The sequence below is a fragment of the Vombatus ursinus genome, unplaced genomic scaffold, assembly GCF_900497805.2.
Source record: "Vombatus ursinus unplaced genomic scaffold, bare-nosed wombat genome assembly UNPS02014810.1, whole genome shotgun sequence".
Taxonomy (NCBI): Eukaryota; Metazoa; Chordata; class Mammalia; order Diprotodontia; family Vombatidae; genus Vombatus; species Vombatus ursinus.
The window spans coordinates 49,059,090-49,076,970 of record NW_020954588.1 but is presented as its reverse complement, the minus strand read 5'-3'; the positions used below and the strand labels follow the sequence as shown (position 1 = coordinate 49,076,970).

General features: G+C 45.8%; 1 protein-coding gene across 1 annotated transcript in view; it reads right to left on the bottom strand.

Moving 5' to 3' along the window:
- Nucleotides 1-5,216: 5,216 nt before the first annotated feature.
- Nucleotides 5,217-17,881, bottom strand: part of LOC114052931 (allantoinase, mitochondrial-like) — a 31,839-nt gene continuing 19,174 nt past the window's right edge. The window contains exons 6-12 of the mRNA XM_027875720.1: nt 14,932-14,977; nt 13,265-13,358; nt 10,845-11,031; nt 9,962-10,100; nt 7,744-7,916; nt 6,844-6,876; nt 5,217-5,641 (exon numbers count right to left, since the gene is read on the bottom strand). Of these exons, the coding sequence (XP_027731521.1) occupies nt 5,480-5,641; nt 6,844-6,876; nt 7,744-7,916; nt 9,962-10,100; nt 10,845-11,031; nt 13,265-13,358; nt 14,932-14,977 (834 nt within the window). The 3' untranslated portion in view covers nt 5,217-5,479. The remainder of the gene's footprint in view (nt 5,642-6,843; nt 6,877-7,743; nt 7,917-9,961; nt 10,101-10,844; nt 11,032-13,264; nt 13,359-14,931; nt 14,978-17,881) is intronic.

The following is a 17,881-nucleotide window of genomic DNA, read 5'->3' as shown; positions in this document are numbered from 1 at the left end:
TTACAGCTGAGGAAACTGAGATTCAGGGCACTTAAGTGGTTTGCCTAAGGTCACATAAGGAGTAACCATCAGAGGTTGAATTTGAACACATATTTTGACTTCAGAACTACTTTCTTTTCACTGTGCCACACAATAAATTAGAAAAGGCCACATGGGCCCTGGGTGGTGTTGACGGTAACTCACTACTCCCACGCTGTGCATTCCGACCAGAATGATTGGCTCACTCCTCTTGTCTGTATCACTCACTGGGGGTGTCTCATATAATGACCCTCAGTCACACATATCAAATCACTAAGTCAGAAGTACAAGATGGAGGAGACATGACAAAATAGTGAGAGGTATTTATGGCATAATCTAGAGATTTTAGCAAGCCCAGCCTGAGTCAACAAGGTGATAGGGTAGGCAGAAATGCTACTTCAATCTTTGGCTTCATTGGGAAGCATAGTTTCCAGGACTGGGTAGGAGAGAGGCCATTTATACTCTTCCTGGGTTAGACCAAACGTGTAGCTTGATATTCAGCTTAGCGCAATGCCTGCCACACAATAGGTGCTTATTAAATGTTTATAGACTGACTGCTTTCCTCTAAAGAGCTCTGGACTGGGAGCCCATAGCCTGAGTCCAGTTTCCTGGGGCTTTCCATGAAAAAGGGCCTGAACAGGCATTGGCAGGGAACTCAGCAGCCTGGACAGGCCTCCCCTCTAATGAGCACCCACATTACTAGAGCACTTTCAGGTTCATCCTTCAAATCTTTGCTTCAATTTTATTACTTTTTGTCCCCATAATGACTTGGGAGGACAGTGCTATTATTATCCATCTTACAGATAAAAGAACTCTAACTTTATTTCCTCTTCTAACCCTAATTCCAAGTTTCTATGATTTCTGGTTCTAGCATTACCATCTGTCTGTCCTTGAGTAAGGCACTTTCTCAGGCAGGGTGGTTTGTTCTAGGTGCCATGGTTTGAGAAGGGCATTGACATTCCAGGGAGTGTATCTTAAATTAATGCCACATGAGGCTCAGTGGGAGAAATGAGGGATGTTTAGCTTGGAGACCACAACATTTAGGGGGACGTCATAGCTGTCTTTAAGAATTGGAACAGCTGGCATTGAGAAGAAGGATGGAGCTTTTTCTGCTTGGCCCCAGAGGCCAGAACTAGGAGTGATGGGTGATTTGCAAAGGGCTAAACTTAGCCTCGATATTAGGAGAAACTTCCTAACAACGAGAGTTGCCCAAGAGGGTCACCCAGCCTCTTGGAGCTGACCAGAAATGCCACGTATATGGTGGATGCAGCTAGGAGGCACTGTAGCAGATAGATACTGGGCCTGCAGTCAGGTAGACGAATTCAAATCCAGTCTCAGATATTAGCTGTGGGACCCTGGGCAAGTCATCAACCTTTATTTGCTTCAGTGTCCTCAACTGTAAAATGGGGGTGGATCATAATAACATACCTCACAGGGTTGTTGTAAGGATAAAATGAGACAATATTTCTAAGGCACTTTGCAAACTTTAGAAAGCTATATAAATGACAGCAATTAGAACATTAGTATATACATCTAGTAAGCGTGTGAGGGAGGATTAAATGACAGATCTTCCTGATTTCAAGGCCAAGACTCCATCCATTGTACCACCCTGCCTGAGAAAGTGCCTTAATCAAGGACAGACAGATGATAATGCTAGAACCAGAAATCACAGAAACTTGGAATTAGGGTTAGAGGAGGAAATAAAGTTAGAGTTCTTTTATCTGTAAGATGGACAATAATAGCACTGTCCTCCCAAGTCATTATGGGGACAAAAAGTAATAAAATTGAAGCAAAGATTTGAAGGATGAACCTGAAAGTGCTCTAGTAATGTGGGTGCTCATTAGAGGGGAGGCCTGTCCAGGCTGCTGAGCTCCCTGCCAATGCCTGTTCAGGCCCTTTTTCATGGAAAGCCCCAGGGAACTGGACTCAGGCTATGGGCTCCCAGTCCAGAGCTCTTTGGAGGAAACTTCCTATTGTATACCAGTTAGGATGTACTCTCCTTGAGGGCAGGATTCGCTGCTTCTTGACCTCCTATACCCAGCATGGAGCCCAGAGCCTGGCACACAATCTGTGTATCTTCAACACTTGCTGATGGATTGTACACGAAGGTATAAACAGGCACTTTTGGTAGCCTCCAGACTGTCTGTGGGATCTCTGGAGGCCAACAAGATGAAACAAGACGTGGGCTCTCTCCCTCCTCTCTCCACCCCCAACTTCCTCTGCTCCCTGCTGAGTCGGCAGGTTCTTCTAGGAGAAGGTGCGGCTGTACATTCCCTGCCCAGCTGACAAGCCCGAGGGTCCTTACTGAACAAGGCCTGAGTATGTTCTGAAGCCTTCCTCCTTGGCCACAGTGTTTGCCAGGAACAAACAGACCTGAGCACACAGGAAGGCTTGAAGCCAAGCTGGAAACTCCAGGCCCGGGCTGCTGGAGAGGGTCTCCGTGTCACCCACTCTCTGATCCCTCCTGAATCTCTCCTCTCACTCTCCTTTCAAGTTCTCAAAGCGCTTCCTTCCCGACAGCCAGGAGAGCTAGAGAGGTGAATAAGCCTGGAGGCATCCCCTCTCCCATCTTGCCAGTAGAAGCTCAGGACCTGGCCAGAGAATTTAACTCGGATAGATAGGCAATGGGAGGCCCAACGGGGCAAAGTCCAGCCATCTCCCCAGCACATGGACTGGGGCTGCGAGCTTGTTTCTTTAGGATTTTGATAATAGTATTTTCACAGAAGTGGTTTCCTTTGCAATCCTATGTATTTTGTCTGATACATTAAAAAGCATAGAGGTTTTTTTCCCCCCCATAGTGCACAGAGGGCCTAAAGTCGGTAAGACTTATCTTCCTGAGTTCAAATCTAGCCTTAGACACTTCCTAGCTGTATGACCTTGGCCAAGTCACTTCATCCTGTTTGCCTCAGTTTCCTTATCTGTAAAATGTGCTAGAGAAGGAAATGGCAAATCACTCCAGTATCTTTGCCAAGAAGACCCCAGATGAGATCCCGGACAGGAGGACGCTGCTGAAATGACTCAACAACAAAAATGAAAAAGTTATCATTCTGAGCGGGGTTCCTAGGCTTCACCAGACTGCCAAAGGTGGCCATGACACAAGGTTAGAACCTCTGAGCTCCTCTCAAAGCCTGCATTTGGCTCAACGACTCTACCCCCGACTTGATTTTAGAAGGAAAGCAGAAGCTGCCTTCTACTTGTTTAATTCTTTTTCAGTGACATTATAGGATCCAATGGGCAATATGAAGTTGGGAGGAGGAGCAGGGCAAGAAACAACATTTATGAAGCCCCTACTATGTGCCAGGGACTATGGTCAGTCCTCTACAAATATCTCATTTGATCCTCACAACAACCTGGAGGGTAGGTACTGTTATTATCCCCATTTTACAGATGAGGAAACTAAGGCAGATGGAGGTTTGTGACTTGCCCAGAGTCACACAGCTAGTAAGTATCTGAGGCTGGATTTGAACTCAGGTCTTCTTGACTTCAGGAAACCCAACACTCTGTGTCTTGTGGCATCTCCTAGCTACCTCTAAGGAGAATCCTTTCTTGTTTTCACTTACAGAAGAACTACATTTATTTATTTATTCATTTATCTCTCTCTCTATCTATCTATCTATTTATTGAGATAATGATGGAAGCAACTTTCTTTGAAATCTCTAGCTCTTGGGTCACCAAGTTTACTTCATTCCTCTGCCAAAGCTTTGGTTCCATGACAAGCTTACTTTTCTTCCTTCTTCCCTCTCTTCTCCTTTTCCCTTTCTTCCTCCTTCGCATCTCTCCTCTTCCCTTCCTTTTGTCCTCCCCCCCCAGTCCCCTCCTTCTCCATCCCCTTTTCCCAGAAATAGCCCCTTTGGGTCAATTCACCAATGTCTGGTCAGGGTAGGTCATTTTGCATTTGGAACTTGGTATTTCCCAGAATTGCCCTCTTTGAGTCAGAAACGACCTCAGAGGCCACCCTGAATCCAAGCCAGAGCTGACCAAAGAATGCTAACATCTCCATCAAGCGATCACCTAACTTCTACTGGCATCCCTCCATTAACAGAGAACTCAGTGCCCCCTGAAGCAGCCTATTGCATTGTCTGTAACATTCTAAATGAGTAGAGACTACATCTGTGCTTTCACTGGTATAAGGAACTCCCTGGAGAGCAAACTCCCTCCACTCACAGCAAGACAGCACCTTTTCTGCAGTTCATAATATCAGAGAATGGCCTAGAGTACTGAGAAGCAAAGAGCTTTGTCCAGGGTCCCCCAGCAGTCTGGATGTGAGGTGGGACCAGAACCCAGGTCTTCCTGGTCTGAAGTCCAGATCTCTGCCCTCTGTACCACACTGCCTCTGTGATAGTTCTCTCTGGTCTTGGAAACATGAGCAACTCCAGGGCTTACTGTCACAATGGACCAGCAGGGCCTGGCTGTTGTGTGATGGCAAAGCAGCCGGGTTCATTCCCAAGAGAGAGGCACCATCTCTTTACTGCCTAACTACAGATGTCAGTTTCCCCTGATCGTCTCCTTCTACAATCAAAATCTATCCCCAACAAAAGTCAATGAACTCAGTCACACTAACATGTAAGTGAAGAATGAGCCATAGCATCCTAGAAAGGACCTAAATGAGTCAAAGAGATGTAAGAAGCCATTCAATCCAATCTCCTCATGTTACAGATGAGGAAACTAAGGCCCAAAGCAGGGAAGGTCACCTTCGGAATACGTGGCAGAGCTGAGTTTCACCCCTAGAATCTCTAACTCCTAATCTAACCTTCCTTCCCTTGGACTTTGCTGCTTCCCGAATGCTTCAAGCATTCTCCCTCTTGATTAATTTTCTGTTTTAACAGCAGATAAAACCAATGGAATTTATCTCTAGTTGGAGGATTGCAGGTATCAGAGAGGCATTTTGCTAGGCAGAGAGAGCTTTCTCAGCATCCTGGGACTTATGCCTTAGAAACTCACCTAGAGAGATAAACTCACTCCATGATGACTCATCATTCCCTTGAACACGTCTGGAGAGCCTGGACATAATATGTACCAGATGGCCCTTAGCCCGCACATTGCATTTTAGGGAGTTTTTGAATTGATCAAATTAGTCACACCATTTTTTCCCTCTCCACCCTGAAATGCATCCCCATTGTTTCTTTCTTCTGGCAAGGTCTACCTAGCACTGGTGAGAAGTTGAGTCATGGTCACACTGCTGCTTTATTCTCTATTAATTCTATCCAACCCAATTCAGTGAGCATTTATTAATCGCCACAGTGTATCAAGCATAGATGATACAAAGAAAAAATGAAACAGTGTTTGTTCTCAGGGAGCTTATTCTCCTGGGGGGTGAGGAGTGAGGACTAACACTCACATAGATAAGTTCAAAATACGTACAAAGTAAGTACCAAATCATTAGCTGGGGCAGAGATGAGGCTGGAGGCATCAGGAAAGGCTTCCTGTAGGAGGTGGCCTCCAAGCTGAGCCTTGAAAACAGCTAGAAGGAGGAGATGCGATTTTTCCTGGCTGTGTTCTTTTGCACCAGAAGCAGATTTCCGAGTGGTGTCGGTGAGAACTCCCCATTCAGATAGACCAGGTTGCCACGGACAATGCTAGCAAAAACCTCTCCATGAAGGTGAAAGCCTAGATAGGGTGTCAGCTGTGATTGAAACAAGACACCTGTGAAAAGGCCATTCTCCTCATGGAGGTTTTCCAGCAAGCTCTCCTTCAGGACTGCTCTTAGAGAGATCATCTAGGCCAACCTCCTTCTTTCAGAGGAAGAAACTCAAGAGGACCGCAGAGGGCAGTGATTGATTCCTGTCCGTCACTCCCTTTGTTCCCTAGTGAAACTCTCTAAGGAAGTTGCCAAGTGGGATAATTCTGATTCACTTAAAAAAATCAATTCACAAATATGGAAATGGAGGACGAGAGGGGATGGATAATTCAGAGGAAGGATAGAGGCCTATGGGCCGCGATTCCAGGGGCATGGAGTGTTGTCTGAGGCTTCATTAAGAGAGGCAGAGTGCCCAGGACTGGGGAGCTGCCCTCTGCCCTGGTCCTACGCACCTCCCTGGACTGTGTTTGGGGGGACTTCTGAGTGTCACTGTTTGAAAGGTTAGACAGAGGAGGGTGAGCAGGGTGCCAGGAGGTTGGAGACCATGTCACAGGAGGATTGGGCGGAGAAACTGGAGATGTCTAGCCTGGAGAAGAGAGAACTTGGTGGTGGAAAGGAAGGGGGATCTGTCCTGTGGAAGAGGGATTAGACCACTTCTATTTAGTCCCACAGGGTAGAATTAGGACTAGGAGGTGGAATTTATGAGAAGCCGGTGTCGGCTGGATGGAAGAACAATGTCTAGTGATTAGAGCTTTGTCAGAATAGAAGAGGCTGCTTTGGGAGGCAGGGAAGGCCCCCTCACTGGAGACTTTCGAGCAAATGCTGGAGGACCCATGGCCAGGGTATGTATGTAGAGGGCTATGCATGCATGTGCTGCATGGATGTGTGTGTGTGTGTGTGTGTGTGTGTGTGTGTGTGTGTGTATGTGTGTGCGTGTGTGGATGCAAAGGGCTCTTGCTCAGGTACAAATGGAACTAGAAGGCGCCAGAGGTTCCTTCCATCTCTCAGAGTCTAGGAGCCGTCTCAGACCCTTCAAGCATGACCTCGCGTGATGGTGAGAGACCCTTCAAAGTCACTTCCTCTGATTCTATAACTGGAGGGGAATCTCTCCTCCTTTTCCCAGGTATACAGAGGCAGCCCCCAGAGCTCACTAGTGCCCCAGGCACGGTGCCCTGGGTAGGAAACACTCTTTCTAGCCTGCCCTGAGGAGACCTGTAGTCTGAATGAGACAACAAAACCTCTCATACCTTGTTTTTGTGCTGAATCATTTTTTCATTGACCTGAAATGAAAGAACATGCATTTTAATGACTTAATCTGCCTAATTCTCTGTTCTTGGGGGTGGGGTGTGGGAAGGGAGGGAGGCTTTAAATATTATTCTATTATGAACCTTAGCCCACCAGAGCCAAAGGAGGGAGGACCTGGCTGGATGTGAGTGCCCAGAGCTTTCTTCCCTGCTCTAAATTCCCCACCCCTTCTTGTACAGCTCTTGTACATGCCCCACCTGGAAGTCCCACCAACGCTCCACACTCAATCTGATCAAAACTGAACTTATGGTCTCTGCCCCCCAAACCTTCTCCTCATTCTGACTTCACTACTTCTGCCAATGAGATCGCCCAGGTGGTTAATAGCCGCTTGTCCTCTCACTGGATTGTAAACTCCTTGAGGGCAGGGACCATGTCTGCTTTATCACTCCCTCCTCAGGCCTAGCACAGTGCTCTATGCAAAGTACTCAATAAATGTTTGTTGAATTCAATTTGAATAGAATCACACCATAGAAATAATGACCAGAAGTGTGCCAGCCCATCTCTCCAGGAGGGTGGGGTTAGGCCAGACCTGGGGCTTACCTCTGCCATGATGCCTGTGCTATGGGTTGCTTTGACTCTTTTTATTTCTATAGTAATGTAAGTTCATTGACCTCCTCTCCGGGTTCTGTCTGTTTAGTTCCTACCTATATCAAGTTCCAATTTAAATTCTACTTCTTCTATGTGACCTTTCAACTTTCAGGATCTCCCCTATCCCCACCTGGCCTGAAAGGGGCTCTGTCCTCTGAACTCTCAAAGTTCTTCCTACCATTCTCATAGCCTCTTCACACTCTAGCTTGGATTAGACTATCTCTCTGTGTGCATATCCTGTGGTCTCCAGTTACCTCAAACTCCTTATCTGGATCCCAGATCACCAGGTCGGCATCTTGTCCTGGACTTAAGGACCCCTTCTGCTCTTCAAGTCCACTCAGTTTGGCTGGATTCTGGCACATGAGTTTGACCACGTCATGAAGAGAAAACCCTCTGAGTCGTGCTGAGGTCCAGAAAAGTGGGAGTCCTGCACACAGAGCAGAAGGAACCCCAGGCACGAGTGTCTGCCGAATCTGTCCCCGACACACAACATGAGACTAACGTACTTGGTTGAGAGAAGGCTTGAATCTCCCTTCGCAGACTGACTCAGTTAAACAAACTGTTAATAAGAGTTTACTATGCGCTATCACTGGGTTCCATGTTGACTCCCCTCATAAAGCTTCCATTCAGTTGGGAAGGAGGGAGAGGGAATGTAACATGTAAACAAGTAAGTGAAAACAAAATAATAGAAAGCCATTTCAAAGGAAAAGGGGCTAATAACTAGATGCTTTAGCAATGGCTGCTTCAAAGGCAACCTGGGGTCATAGGAAGCCCAGGTCAGGGAGGTGCTTCATTTTGAGTGGGGAGCAGAGGGACACCCCAGGGAGGCAATGGGGCTAATGGTTTACGGTCACAGAAGAGGAGTGGAAAAATTAAGCCTTCTCTTTCACCGTTCTGTTGTCAAGTTTTTCACTGATTTCTGCTGGTGAAAATATCACTTGGGGTGACATTTTGTCTTCTGAAGGTTTCCCCAGAAGTTGTCAAATCCACAAAATGGAAGGCGGAGCTGCATCAGGACGTTGCCAGAGACCGTTGGGAACTCGCCGACATTCTCGTCGACGTCTCTGCTGCCAACTGCAGCAGTGTGCAGGCCGCTGCTGTCAGAGGGCTTGGGTAGCAGAAGGCAGCTGCCAGGAAGCCTGAAGCTATGCATGGTTAACCCCTTCTATCCTAGGCACACAGGCCTCAGTGTAAAAGGAAGAGCGCTACATGGCTCCCAAGAGGAGAGGGGCCCCATTCTGCAGCACACTCTTTGGTGGACACATGGGAGGTTCATCCTCTTCCCCTATTTCACAGGTAGGAAAATAGGCACAGTCATCCCCTCCCCATGTCTAATCATGCGAGGTCTTGTCAGCTCTGTCTCCACAGCCTGCTTCTCTCCACTCAGACTGCCATCTGAGGCTCCCTCACTTCAAGCCCTCATTGCTTGAAATAACAATAGCCTCCCAAGTGGGCTCTCTGTCTCATCTTTCCAATTCACCCTCGACAGCTGCCAAGTTGGCATTCTTAAAAATCAAATTTAACCATGTCTCTTCTTTGTCCTCTACACAAAAATCATCAAGGCTCCCTAGGATAACATACGAAACTCTCATTCAGGTGCTTGATCACAGCGTTCAAATACTTCATTTTACATGGGAGTGAACTGAGGATGTCTAGAGAAGGAGACTGACAGAGACAAGATCATGGACCTAGCCAGCAGCAGATCAGAGGAGCCACAGATCCCCATCTCTGGCGGCCAGCTGAGGAATCTCTCTACTACTCGATGCTGAGGTGGACTGGAGTTCACCTAAGATCCTCTGGTTATCTTCTCCCGAAGTCTAAATGGTATGAGGAATCCCCAGAATGACTGCATATAAAAGCAGTAGATTAGACTCACCTAGCCTTCTCAAAGTTGCTTTGGTAAAGAGGGCTGTGGGTGAAGAAGACAGAAGTGGAAAAAAGGATTTTGGGGGATATTGAGGGAGAAATGTAAAGGACTTGAAATGACATTCATTCAGAGAATTTCAAAGTCAGAATGAATGAATGAATAAAGCATTTATTAAGCACTTACTGTATGCAAAACTTTGTGCTCTGGAAAGGGCTTGTATGACTCCCTGGTCCAACCTGCCCTGAGCAAGAATCCCCAGTGCTATCGGCTAATAATGACAATAGAAATAGCAATAGTAATAGTAACCGCAGCACACACTTTATAGTGTTTAAAGGTTTGCAAAGCACTTTGCTTGGGTTACCTCATCTGATTCTCACAACAACTTTGTGAGGTCAACGCTATTTTTATGTCCACTTTTTATAGAAGAGGCATCTGGTGGCAAGAGGTGAAGTGCCATGCCTTGGCTCACACAGCTAGGAGGTATTGGAGGCAGAATTCAAACTCAGATCTTCCTGACCCCAACTTCAGCACTCTCTCCACTCTCCACTGCAAGGCAAGCTTCTACTGGCTTCTTACTAGGACAGCCCCTTCCTGAGGACTCTTACCTAACTGCAAGGAGGAGATGCCGCCCCATGCCTGGAGGAAGTCACCATTTTCTAAATGCTTCAGGTCTTCGGTGCAGGGCGAGTGGTCTGAGATGACCAGGTCAATGTCACCCTCCTGTAAGGCTATCCAGAGCTGATCCTAAGGTGGAAAGACAAGCCATAGTTAGTGTCCCTAAGGGGTGACTTGTCCCGGGCTTTTTGGTGCTTCTCGGGAAGCGGTGGGAAGGCAGGCTTTCCAGGCTGGAAAGGGTTAACTTCTTGACGCTGAGTTCTGAAGTCACCTCTCTACATGGATCCTTGTTGGGTTCTTCTCAACAAGATTCATCCCTTACTGGAGTAAGGATCACCCAAACATGGCCACTTTGCCTGGAGAACCCGTTCAGATCAGGGTCGCTTGTGAGACAGAAGGGCCCTGTTAGACAATTGTATGAATGTTAAACCACTCAAGGAAAAGGCAGACTAATCCCTAGCATTTTCACCATGTTTGAGGGTTTGCAAAGTACTTTCCACATGCCATCTCACTTAATTGATGACATATTAGCTACCAGGATAGAGGCAGAGGCAAAGACGATGAAGTAGTCTTTATTAGAGAAGCAAATACTCTGTATGAGAAAAGGCATTAATACAATGCAGTGAATCCTTAGGAAAAGAGGAACGTGTCCACTTTTGTGTGGTGGATAGAGAACCAGAAAATCCGGGGTTCAAGGGCTACCTCTGGCGCACATTGACCGTATGGCTCCAGAGAAAGACTTCTTCACCTCTTTAGGGTCTAGGCAAATTTCTAAGACTCTAAGATGAAGAAAAGGGACTGCCTTGCCTTGGTCCAGTCGCTCTGGCCCCTCTCCCCATCCCTCCCCCTTGCTGGTAGCTCCCCACAAGTCACCTGATTCTTCTTGCTCCTGATGGGGGGACAGCACTTGTACTGGGTGCCTCCAGGGGGCACATACTTAGCATCCAAGGAGAGATAGTGATGGGTGGTCTCTACGGTGAGGGGTGCACCCTTCCTCCTCGCCTCCCGGATGATTGGCACAGCTTGAGCACTTGAGAGGTGAACAATATGGCATCTCACCCTGTTGGTAGAAGGAAAGAGAGGGTTTGACACATTTTCTCCTCTCCCCTCCCTTCCCCTCCCCTCTAACTCTATTAAATTGCATGTTTCTTTTGAGGAGGGTCTATGTCATCTCTCACTTATCCTCAGAGCCCAGCCAAGGATCTTGTCTGTGCATCTTCTCTACCACACTCCATGAAGAGCAGGGACTATTTTCACTTATGTCTTTGCATCTCCAATGCCTAGGATGGTGCATGAGGAGCCAAGTCTGGGCAATAAGCATCTATCAGGCACCTATTATGTGCCATTGTACTAAGCACCAAGGATACAAAGCAGGGCAAAGAACAGAAGAACACTATGTAAAAACAAGACATCAATGGGGCAAATTGGAGATAATTCTGGAAGGAGTGCACCAAGTAGGTGTTTAATAAATGCTGGTCCATTGGCTGATCAATCATATCAATTATCTTGTTGAAGTGATGAATTGAACCAGTGAGGGTATACAAGCAATAGAATCAGCATGGCCTTGGAGTCCAAGGATTGGCTTTGCAATGCCAACTCTGCCATCTATGACCTTAGCGGCCTTTGCCAAATCCTTTAATCTCCTGGGCCTCAGTGTCTTTATCTGTAAAGTGGGATGACTGGACTTGATATGTATAATGACCCTTCAAGTTCTAAGTCTATGAGTGTGTGAATTCCTTTTCTGATGTTATTGAGGATAGGGTCAAATTCATCAAACTGAGGCCCATTCCCAGTTTGGCCATTTCTTTCTTCCGTTTCCTTTCTTGGCTTGGGAGAGGGGAAGAAAAGGAAGACAGTGGGCCATCTATCTGTAGTCCTCCCAGAATGCTCATTGCAAACTGCTCCAAAATGACTCCCTCAGGAGGAAGGTCTCTGATTGGCCGTTGGCCATGGATTCTTTACACCTTAAACAACTGACCCTACAGTTGTGCTCCACCCTGGAGCTGAGAACAATTCCCCAAGGAATGGTACAGGCTTGATTCCCTGTTCCCCAACCCAGACAGATGAGCCCCCATTCCAAAGAAACACTTCTGTCTTCTAGCAACCCAGCTGCAGCTGTAATGACAGCAGTTGTTAGACTTCAAGGCCTCCTGTGAGCCAGCCTGACCTTTCAGACATGGAGCCTCAGAACGAAACCAGGCTAGCTTATAAATAAGCACGGCCAGGAGGCTCAGAGAAGTGGGCTGGGGGCGTCATAAGAATCAGGGAATCCCAGAACCTCAGAGGCAGAAAGGACCTTAGCATCCATGTTGTCTAAGCCATGTCCAAACAAGAATGTCGCCTGTCACCCCCGAGGGCGTTCAGCCTCCGCCCAAAGACTTCCAGAAGGAGAGAGCTCACTGCTTTCCAGGGCCACCTGCTCTGACTCTGGATGGCTCTGATTGTTGGAAGCTTTTCCTTGCAGATAGCCGACCTCCGGCTCTCTGTACCTTCTGTCCCTTGATCCTAATCCAGTTGTCTAGGGTCAAGAAAGATAGATTGGGTCCTCCTTCCAAGTAACAGAATATTAAATATTAAAGACAACCACCATGTTCCCCCTGAGGCTTCTCTTTCCCAGACTGAACGTCTCAGTTTTTTTCATATGGCCTAGCTCAATATACTGGTTGTCTTTCTCCGAACACGCCGTCATTGATCAATTCTTGGAGTTTACAACCTAATGGGGGAGTTAACATGCATATCTATGTCTACATCTATGTTACTTATATATACATAAATATATACTGCCGCACACATACACATACACACACACACATACACATGCACGTACACACACACACATACACACACACACACACACACACACATACACAATACATTTAGAGTAGATGGAAGACAACCATAGCAGGGAAGGCATTACCAACTCGGGTCAAGGAGGACCAGGAAAGACCTCCTCCAGAAGGTGAAGTTCGAGCTAAATATTGAAGGAAGCCAGAGATTTTTAAAGGTAAAGGTGATGGCAAAAGAGCAGTCCAGGCATGGGATACAGCCAGGGCAAAGGCACAGAGATGAGAGATGAAGCATCATGCATGAAGGACAACAAACAGGCCACTTTAGCCTAATGTGGTGCCCAAAGCACAACAAATACTGCCCATGCGATCTCAGTGGACTGAGGGCAGATCCAGTGAGCCTTGAATGTATCATTGAAGAACAGCCTTCCTACTTAGCCTTCCTATCCCATGGCTGTATGAGACCCACAAGTCCCTGCTATGAGGTGACTGAGCTCTCCCACTTACTTGTACTGTAGACAGAGCTCACAGATGGTCCGGATGGCCTTGACCTCCATAGCGTCTGGGCGGGATGCTAAGAACGTGCTGTACTCAGAGGGTTCTGCACACCGAGAGCAAAGAAGAGATGGACATGACCCACAGAAGGACCGACACTCTGAGGCCGGGAATCTCAGAGACGTCTGGGCCTGTGGCAACCCATGTAGAGGGGGAGGAGATGTGCCATTCGTTTGGCATCTACGTGGACCTTCCCCCCACGAAACTCAGGGGCCACAGGAAATGTGGTGCATTGGGAATTAACATGCATAACATGCATGTACTGTCTGGTGCGGTGGATAGGGTGCTAGATTCAGAGTCGGGGGCCAGGGTTCAAATCTATTTTGCGCTACTTACTCTCTGTGTGACCTTGAGCAAAGTCATTTAGACTCTGAATCTCATCTATAAAAGCATAACTCCCAAGGTCCCCTCCCAGCCTCAATCTATGCTCCAATAAATGTCAACTGGGTTGGACTGGATCCTGTGATCCTGATCCCATTAGGCTTAGGAACAATCTGATCTCTAAATGAGACATAAAACACATTGTTTGGTGTAAAAGGGAATGACTATTCAGTGACCAATTTCTTCAATGTTCTGGACTTATCATTGTTTACTTCTTTGTCTTTGTACCCCTGATGCCAGCACATAGGAGGCACTTAAATGCTTGCTAGTTAGTTGAATCATAAATTTAAAGCTAGAAAGCCCCTCCCAGCTCATCTGGTCCAAAACCTTCACTTTACAGATGACCCAGGTCTCTTAAGTGATTTGCCTAACATCCCCCAGGTAATAAGTACAAGGGGTAGCATTAGAACCTGTGTTCTTTGACTCCTGAGTCCAGGATCTTTACCCTACACTGCCAAGTACCGCTTCAACAGGTTTGGGATTTCATTGATATAAAAATCACTTCGATAACACAGATTACACTCCCTTTTAGGAGGCAATGTTCCATGGGTTGCTATGGCCCAAAGTGTGACTAGCTTGGGGGCGATGATCCTCTATAACTGTAGGCATCCAGTCCTCAGACAACCAAGACGCCATCTATGTCTGGGCTCTTATTCTGAGGACAGACTGCAGCTGCCTCAGCTCTGAGGGCATTCAAGAACCCCACCTTCAGGTCACAAAGAGGAATGGGAGAGTAGAGAGGATGAGGAGGCCCTTTTTGCCTGAGACCCTGAAGACATATCATAACCCAAAGGACTCCCACTGCCCATGTGAAGCGTGATGTGCTGTGGCCGATAAGCGGGAAAGGCTTTCGTGTCAGCACCAAATATGCTCTCTCATCTTTTATTCTCCACAATACACAAAGAAGATATGTCCAGTCAAGCATCCCTTTACACTAGTCATTCACATCTTCGCAACGACAGCCCCTCTATATAATTGATTCTGGAAATGATTCTATGATAGTGACGTCCCAAATTGTTGCTCTTGGCATCAGCCAAAGTAAGTCACTAAGAACTGCTACAAAACAAAGGCCTGGCCCTTCCTCCCATTACCCCAAGAATTTTAATATTGCCCAAAGAAATGATAACAGCGACATAGTTTAGAGTAAGAATACAAGGATGGTACTATAATTACGATATATAATAATGGTACAATAACATCAGTCAGGATCAGAGAAAGTTAGGTCCATAGTGGCTTACCTCCAACGACAGATTTGTCCAAATCTAGTTCTTCCTCTGCGTGAAACTGCAGAAAAGAGTCCAGGGGATAGGAAATATTAAAATGCATTCTGGTGTCACTGCTCACATTTTGTATGTGCCTTTGTCTAGGATGTGAGGGCTGAAAAAGACCATCTAATCTAAACCCACCCTTGGACGGCTGAGGGAGCTTGCTCAAAGTCACACTGGGAATTAATAATAGTGTCAGAATTATAAGCCAGGTCTTCTAATACCTCCCCAGTGACCTTGTCACCATTGATTCTTTTCCAAATTTAGGGGCAGCGAGGTGGCGCAGTGGTTAAAGTGCCAGGCCTAGAGTCAGGAAGACCTGAGTTCAAATCCTGCCTCAGATACTTACTGTGTGACCTTGGGCAAGTCACTTAACTCCTGTTTGCTTTAATTTCCTTATCTGTAAAAGGGAGAAAATAGCAACTACCTCCTGGTTGTTTTGAGGACCAAATGAGATAGTTGTAAAGCTCTTAGCATAGTGCCTGGCACATAGTAGGTACAACATAACATCCGTGCACAAACTGTGATAATAGTTTTCCTGGAGTTTGGTGAATTTTAGATAACTATTTTTATCCCACTTTCAGTGATGCCTTAGAAAATTTTAGGGAAGGAAGGGACAGGACAGCTATAGACTTGGAGCTGAAAGACTTTGGAAGTCACCTGGTCTACTCCCTTCTTTTGTGATCCTGAACTTAAATTCTGGAGAGACTGTACTAGTTCATGGCGTGGGGCCATATGACATCATTGGAAGATGACAAAGTTTAAAAAAATAGCCTGTTGTCCTAGGAGGAAACTTGAGAGCATTAAAAGACTGGATTTTCCAAAGGCTCATCCATCTATTCCCATTTAATCATGTTCAATTGTCCATTTTCACTGTCTGATATATGTATATGTGTGTGAGTATGTGCAGTGTATATATATATATATATATATAAATATACATACACATATATACATATGTATATGTATATGTATATATGTGTAGGGACATATGTATTTCTGACAGAGGCATTGTCTATTCCATTACATATCCTAGGCTGGACAAAAGGCACCCTTCACCCATTTGGTTTTTACTGTGTGGATGGTCAGGCCAAACTCTTGTGAGTGAATATGGATTTCCTTTTAAAGGCTGCACACACAAGAGCATCTATAGTATCTTCCTCAAATTTGACTCTGGGCTAGATCTCCTCTACGACAGTTGTAAATGCTTTGGGCAAGCACAAAATCTCCTGCTTTATGCCTCATTTGATATTAAGGATCAGAGGGTTGTCAAATACAATTATCTCTGTTGCTATAGCTTTCAGGGTATATTTTATCATTTTGACATGTTCATGGGAGACATCTTGCTAGTGTACAACCCTGAAAGCAGTGTCTTTCTCTACTGGGCCAAACATCTTTTTATAGTCATTGAACAAGAATCATAGTGGGATTTGGCATTCTCTATACCTTTCAGTCAGTTATGGCACAGAGATGGTCTGCTGTGAAATATCACTTGTGGCAGCCAACCTGTTCCCTACAAACACCCTTACAAAGATGCCCTCATCACTCATGCAGATTCTTCTCATTAAGAAATTACATAGATAGGAAAGGAGCATGTGAGTCGATGTTCTCCCAGTTACTTTTATTTAGTATTAGCAAGGTACAGAATTTAATCCAGGTCTTTGGAATGCTCTTCTCTTTCAGATCCTTGAGAGCCAAACTCTCAACACCCTCAAAATTGTGTGGCCTCTAACACAATCCTGTTTTGTTTATACTTGGTGTAATCCAGCTAAATGAAGAGTAACTAGTAGATCGTTCATGTCCTGGGTGGGATCATTGATGGATGGCACATGTTCTCATGTCAGATTGTTATCCTTGTGATGTCAAGAGAACGTGAGTGAGAAAGGGCCTCAGCTTGTTGGACATACACTCCTTGGCAAACTTAAGAGAGGCCAAGGACAAGAATCACACGAGATGGAAGGATACAAGTGGGTGGCAATCTGCATCATTGGAGGGAAGATCCACAATGAAATGATTTTATACATATATATGTATATTATATATATACACGTACATATACACATACATATATAGATATACATATATGTATGCATATATGTATAATATATTATCAATACTATATATGTATATAATGGGAGAGAAACCTTGAGGAAGAACCACTGGTGCCCAGGCCATAGTCATTTAGAGCCCAGTTTCACTCTTCCCTCTCTGGACCTCTCTAATTCCTTGATAGCAGCCTTGCCCCCATGTGCATATTCTCTTCCCTTCTTCCTTCTGCTCCCATCCCTTTTCCAGTTCATTTTATTTGTCATCTCCTCCATTAGAATATAAGCTCCTTGAAAGCAGGCACTGTCTTTTTCACTTGAATTTATATCCCGAGTCTTTAGCACACAGTAAGTACTCTAGCTAGCTATCTGATCTAGTGGAGTGTCACAAGTCTTTGGCTTTGTTCTTTTCAGCCTTTTTTTTTTTTAAAGCAGTTATTTGTGTAAAGGCATAGATGGCATATTTATCAAAACTACGGCGATACACAGTAGGGAGAAAAAGCTGAAGTGTGGGAGGAAAGAATTATAATCCAAAAAGATCTCAAGTGGCTAGAATGATGAGCTGAGTCTCATAGGCAAAAAATGTGGTAGGGAATGAAGTGCAGAATTTGGATTCAGAGCATGGCTTCCCAAGATAGAAGAAGTGGAGTGTGGCTGGTCAGCATGTCTTGTGAGAAAAGGACTAAGTTGCTGTATCAGAGCCCACGCTCAGTATGAGTCAGCAGTGTGACGGCCACCACAAAATAGAAAGGGGCTCATGTTCTCTCTCTCTCTCTCTCTCTCTCTCTCTCTCTGTGTCTCTGTGTCTCTCTGTCTCTCTGTCTGTCTGTCTCTCTCTCTCCTCTTTCTTTCCCTTTTCCCTTTCCTCTCACTCTCTT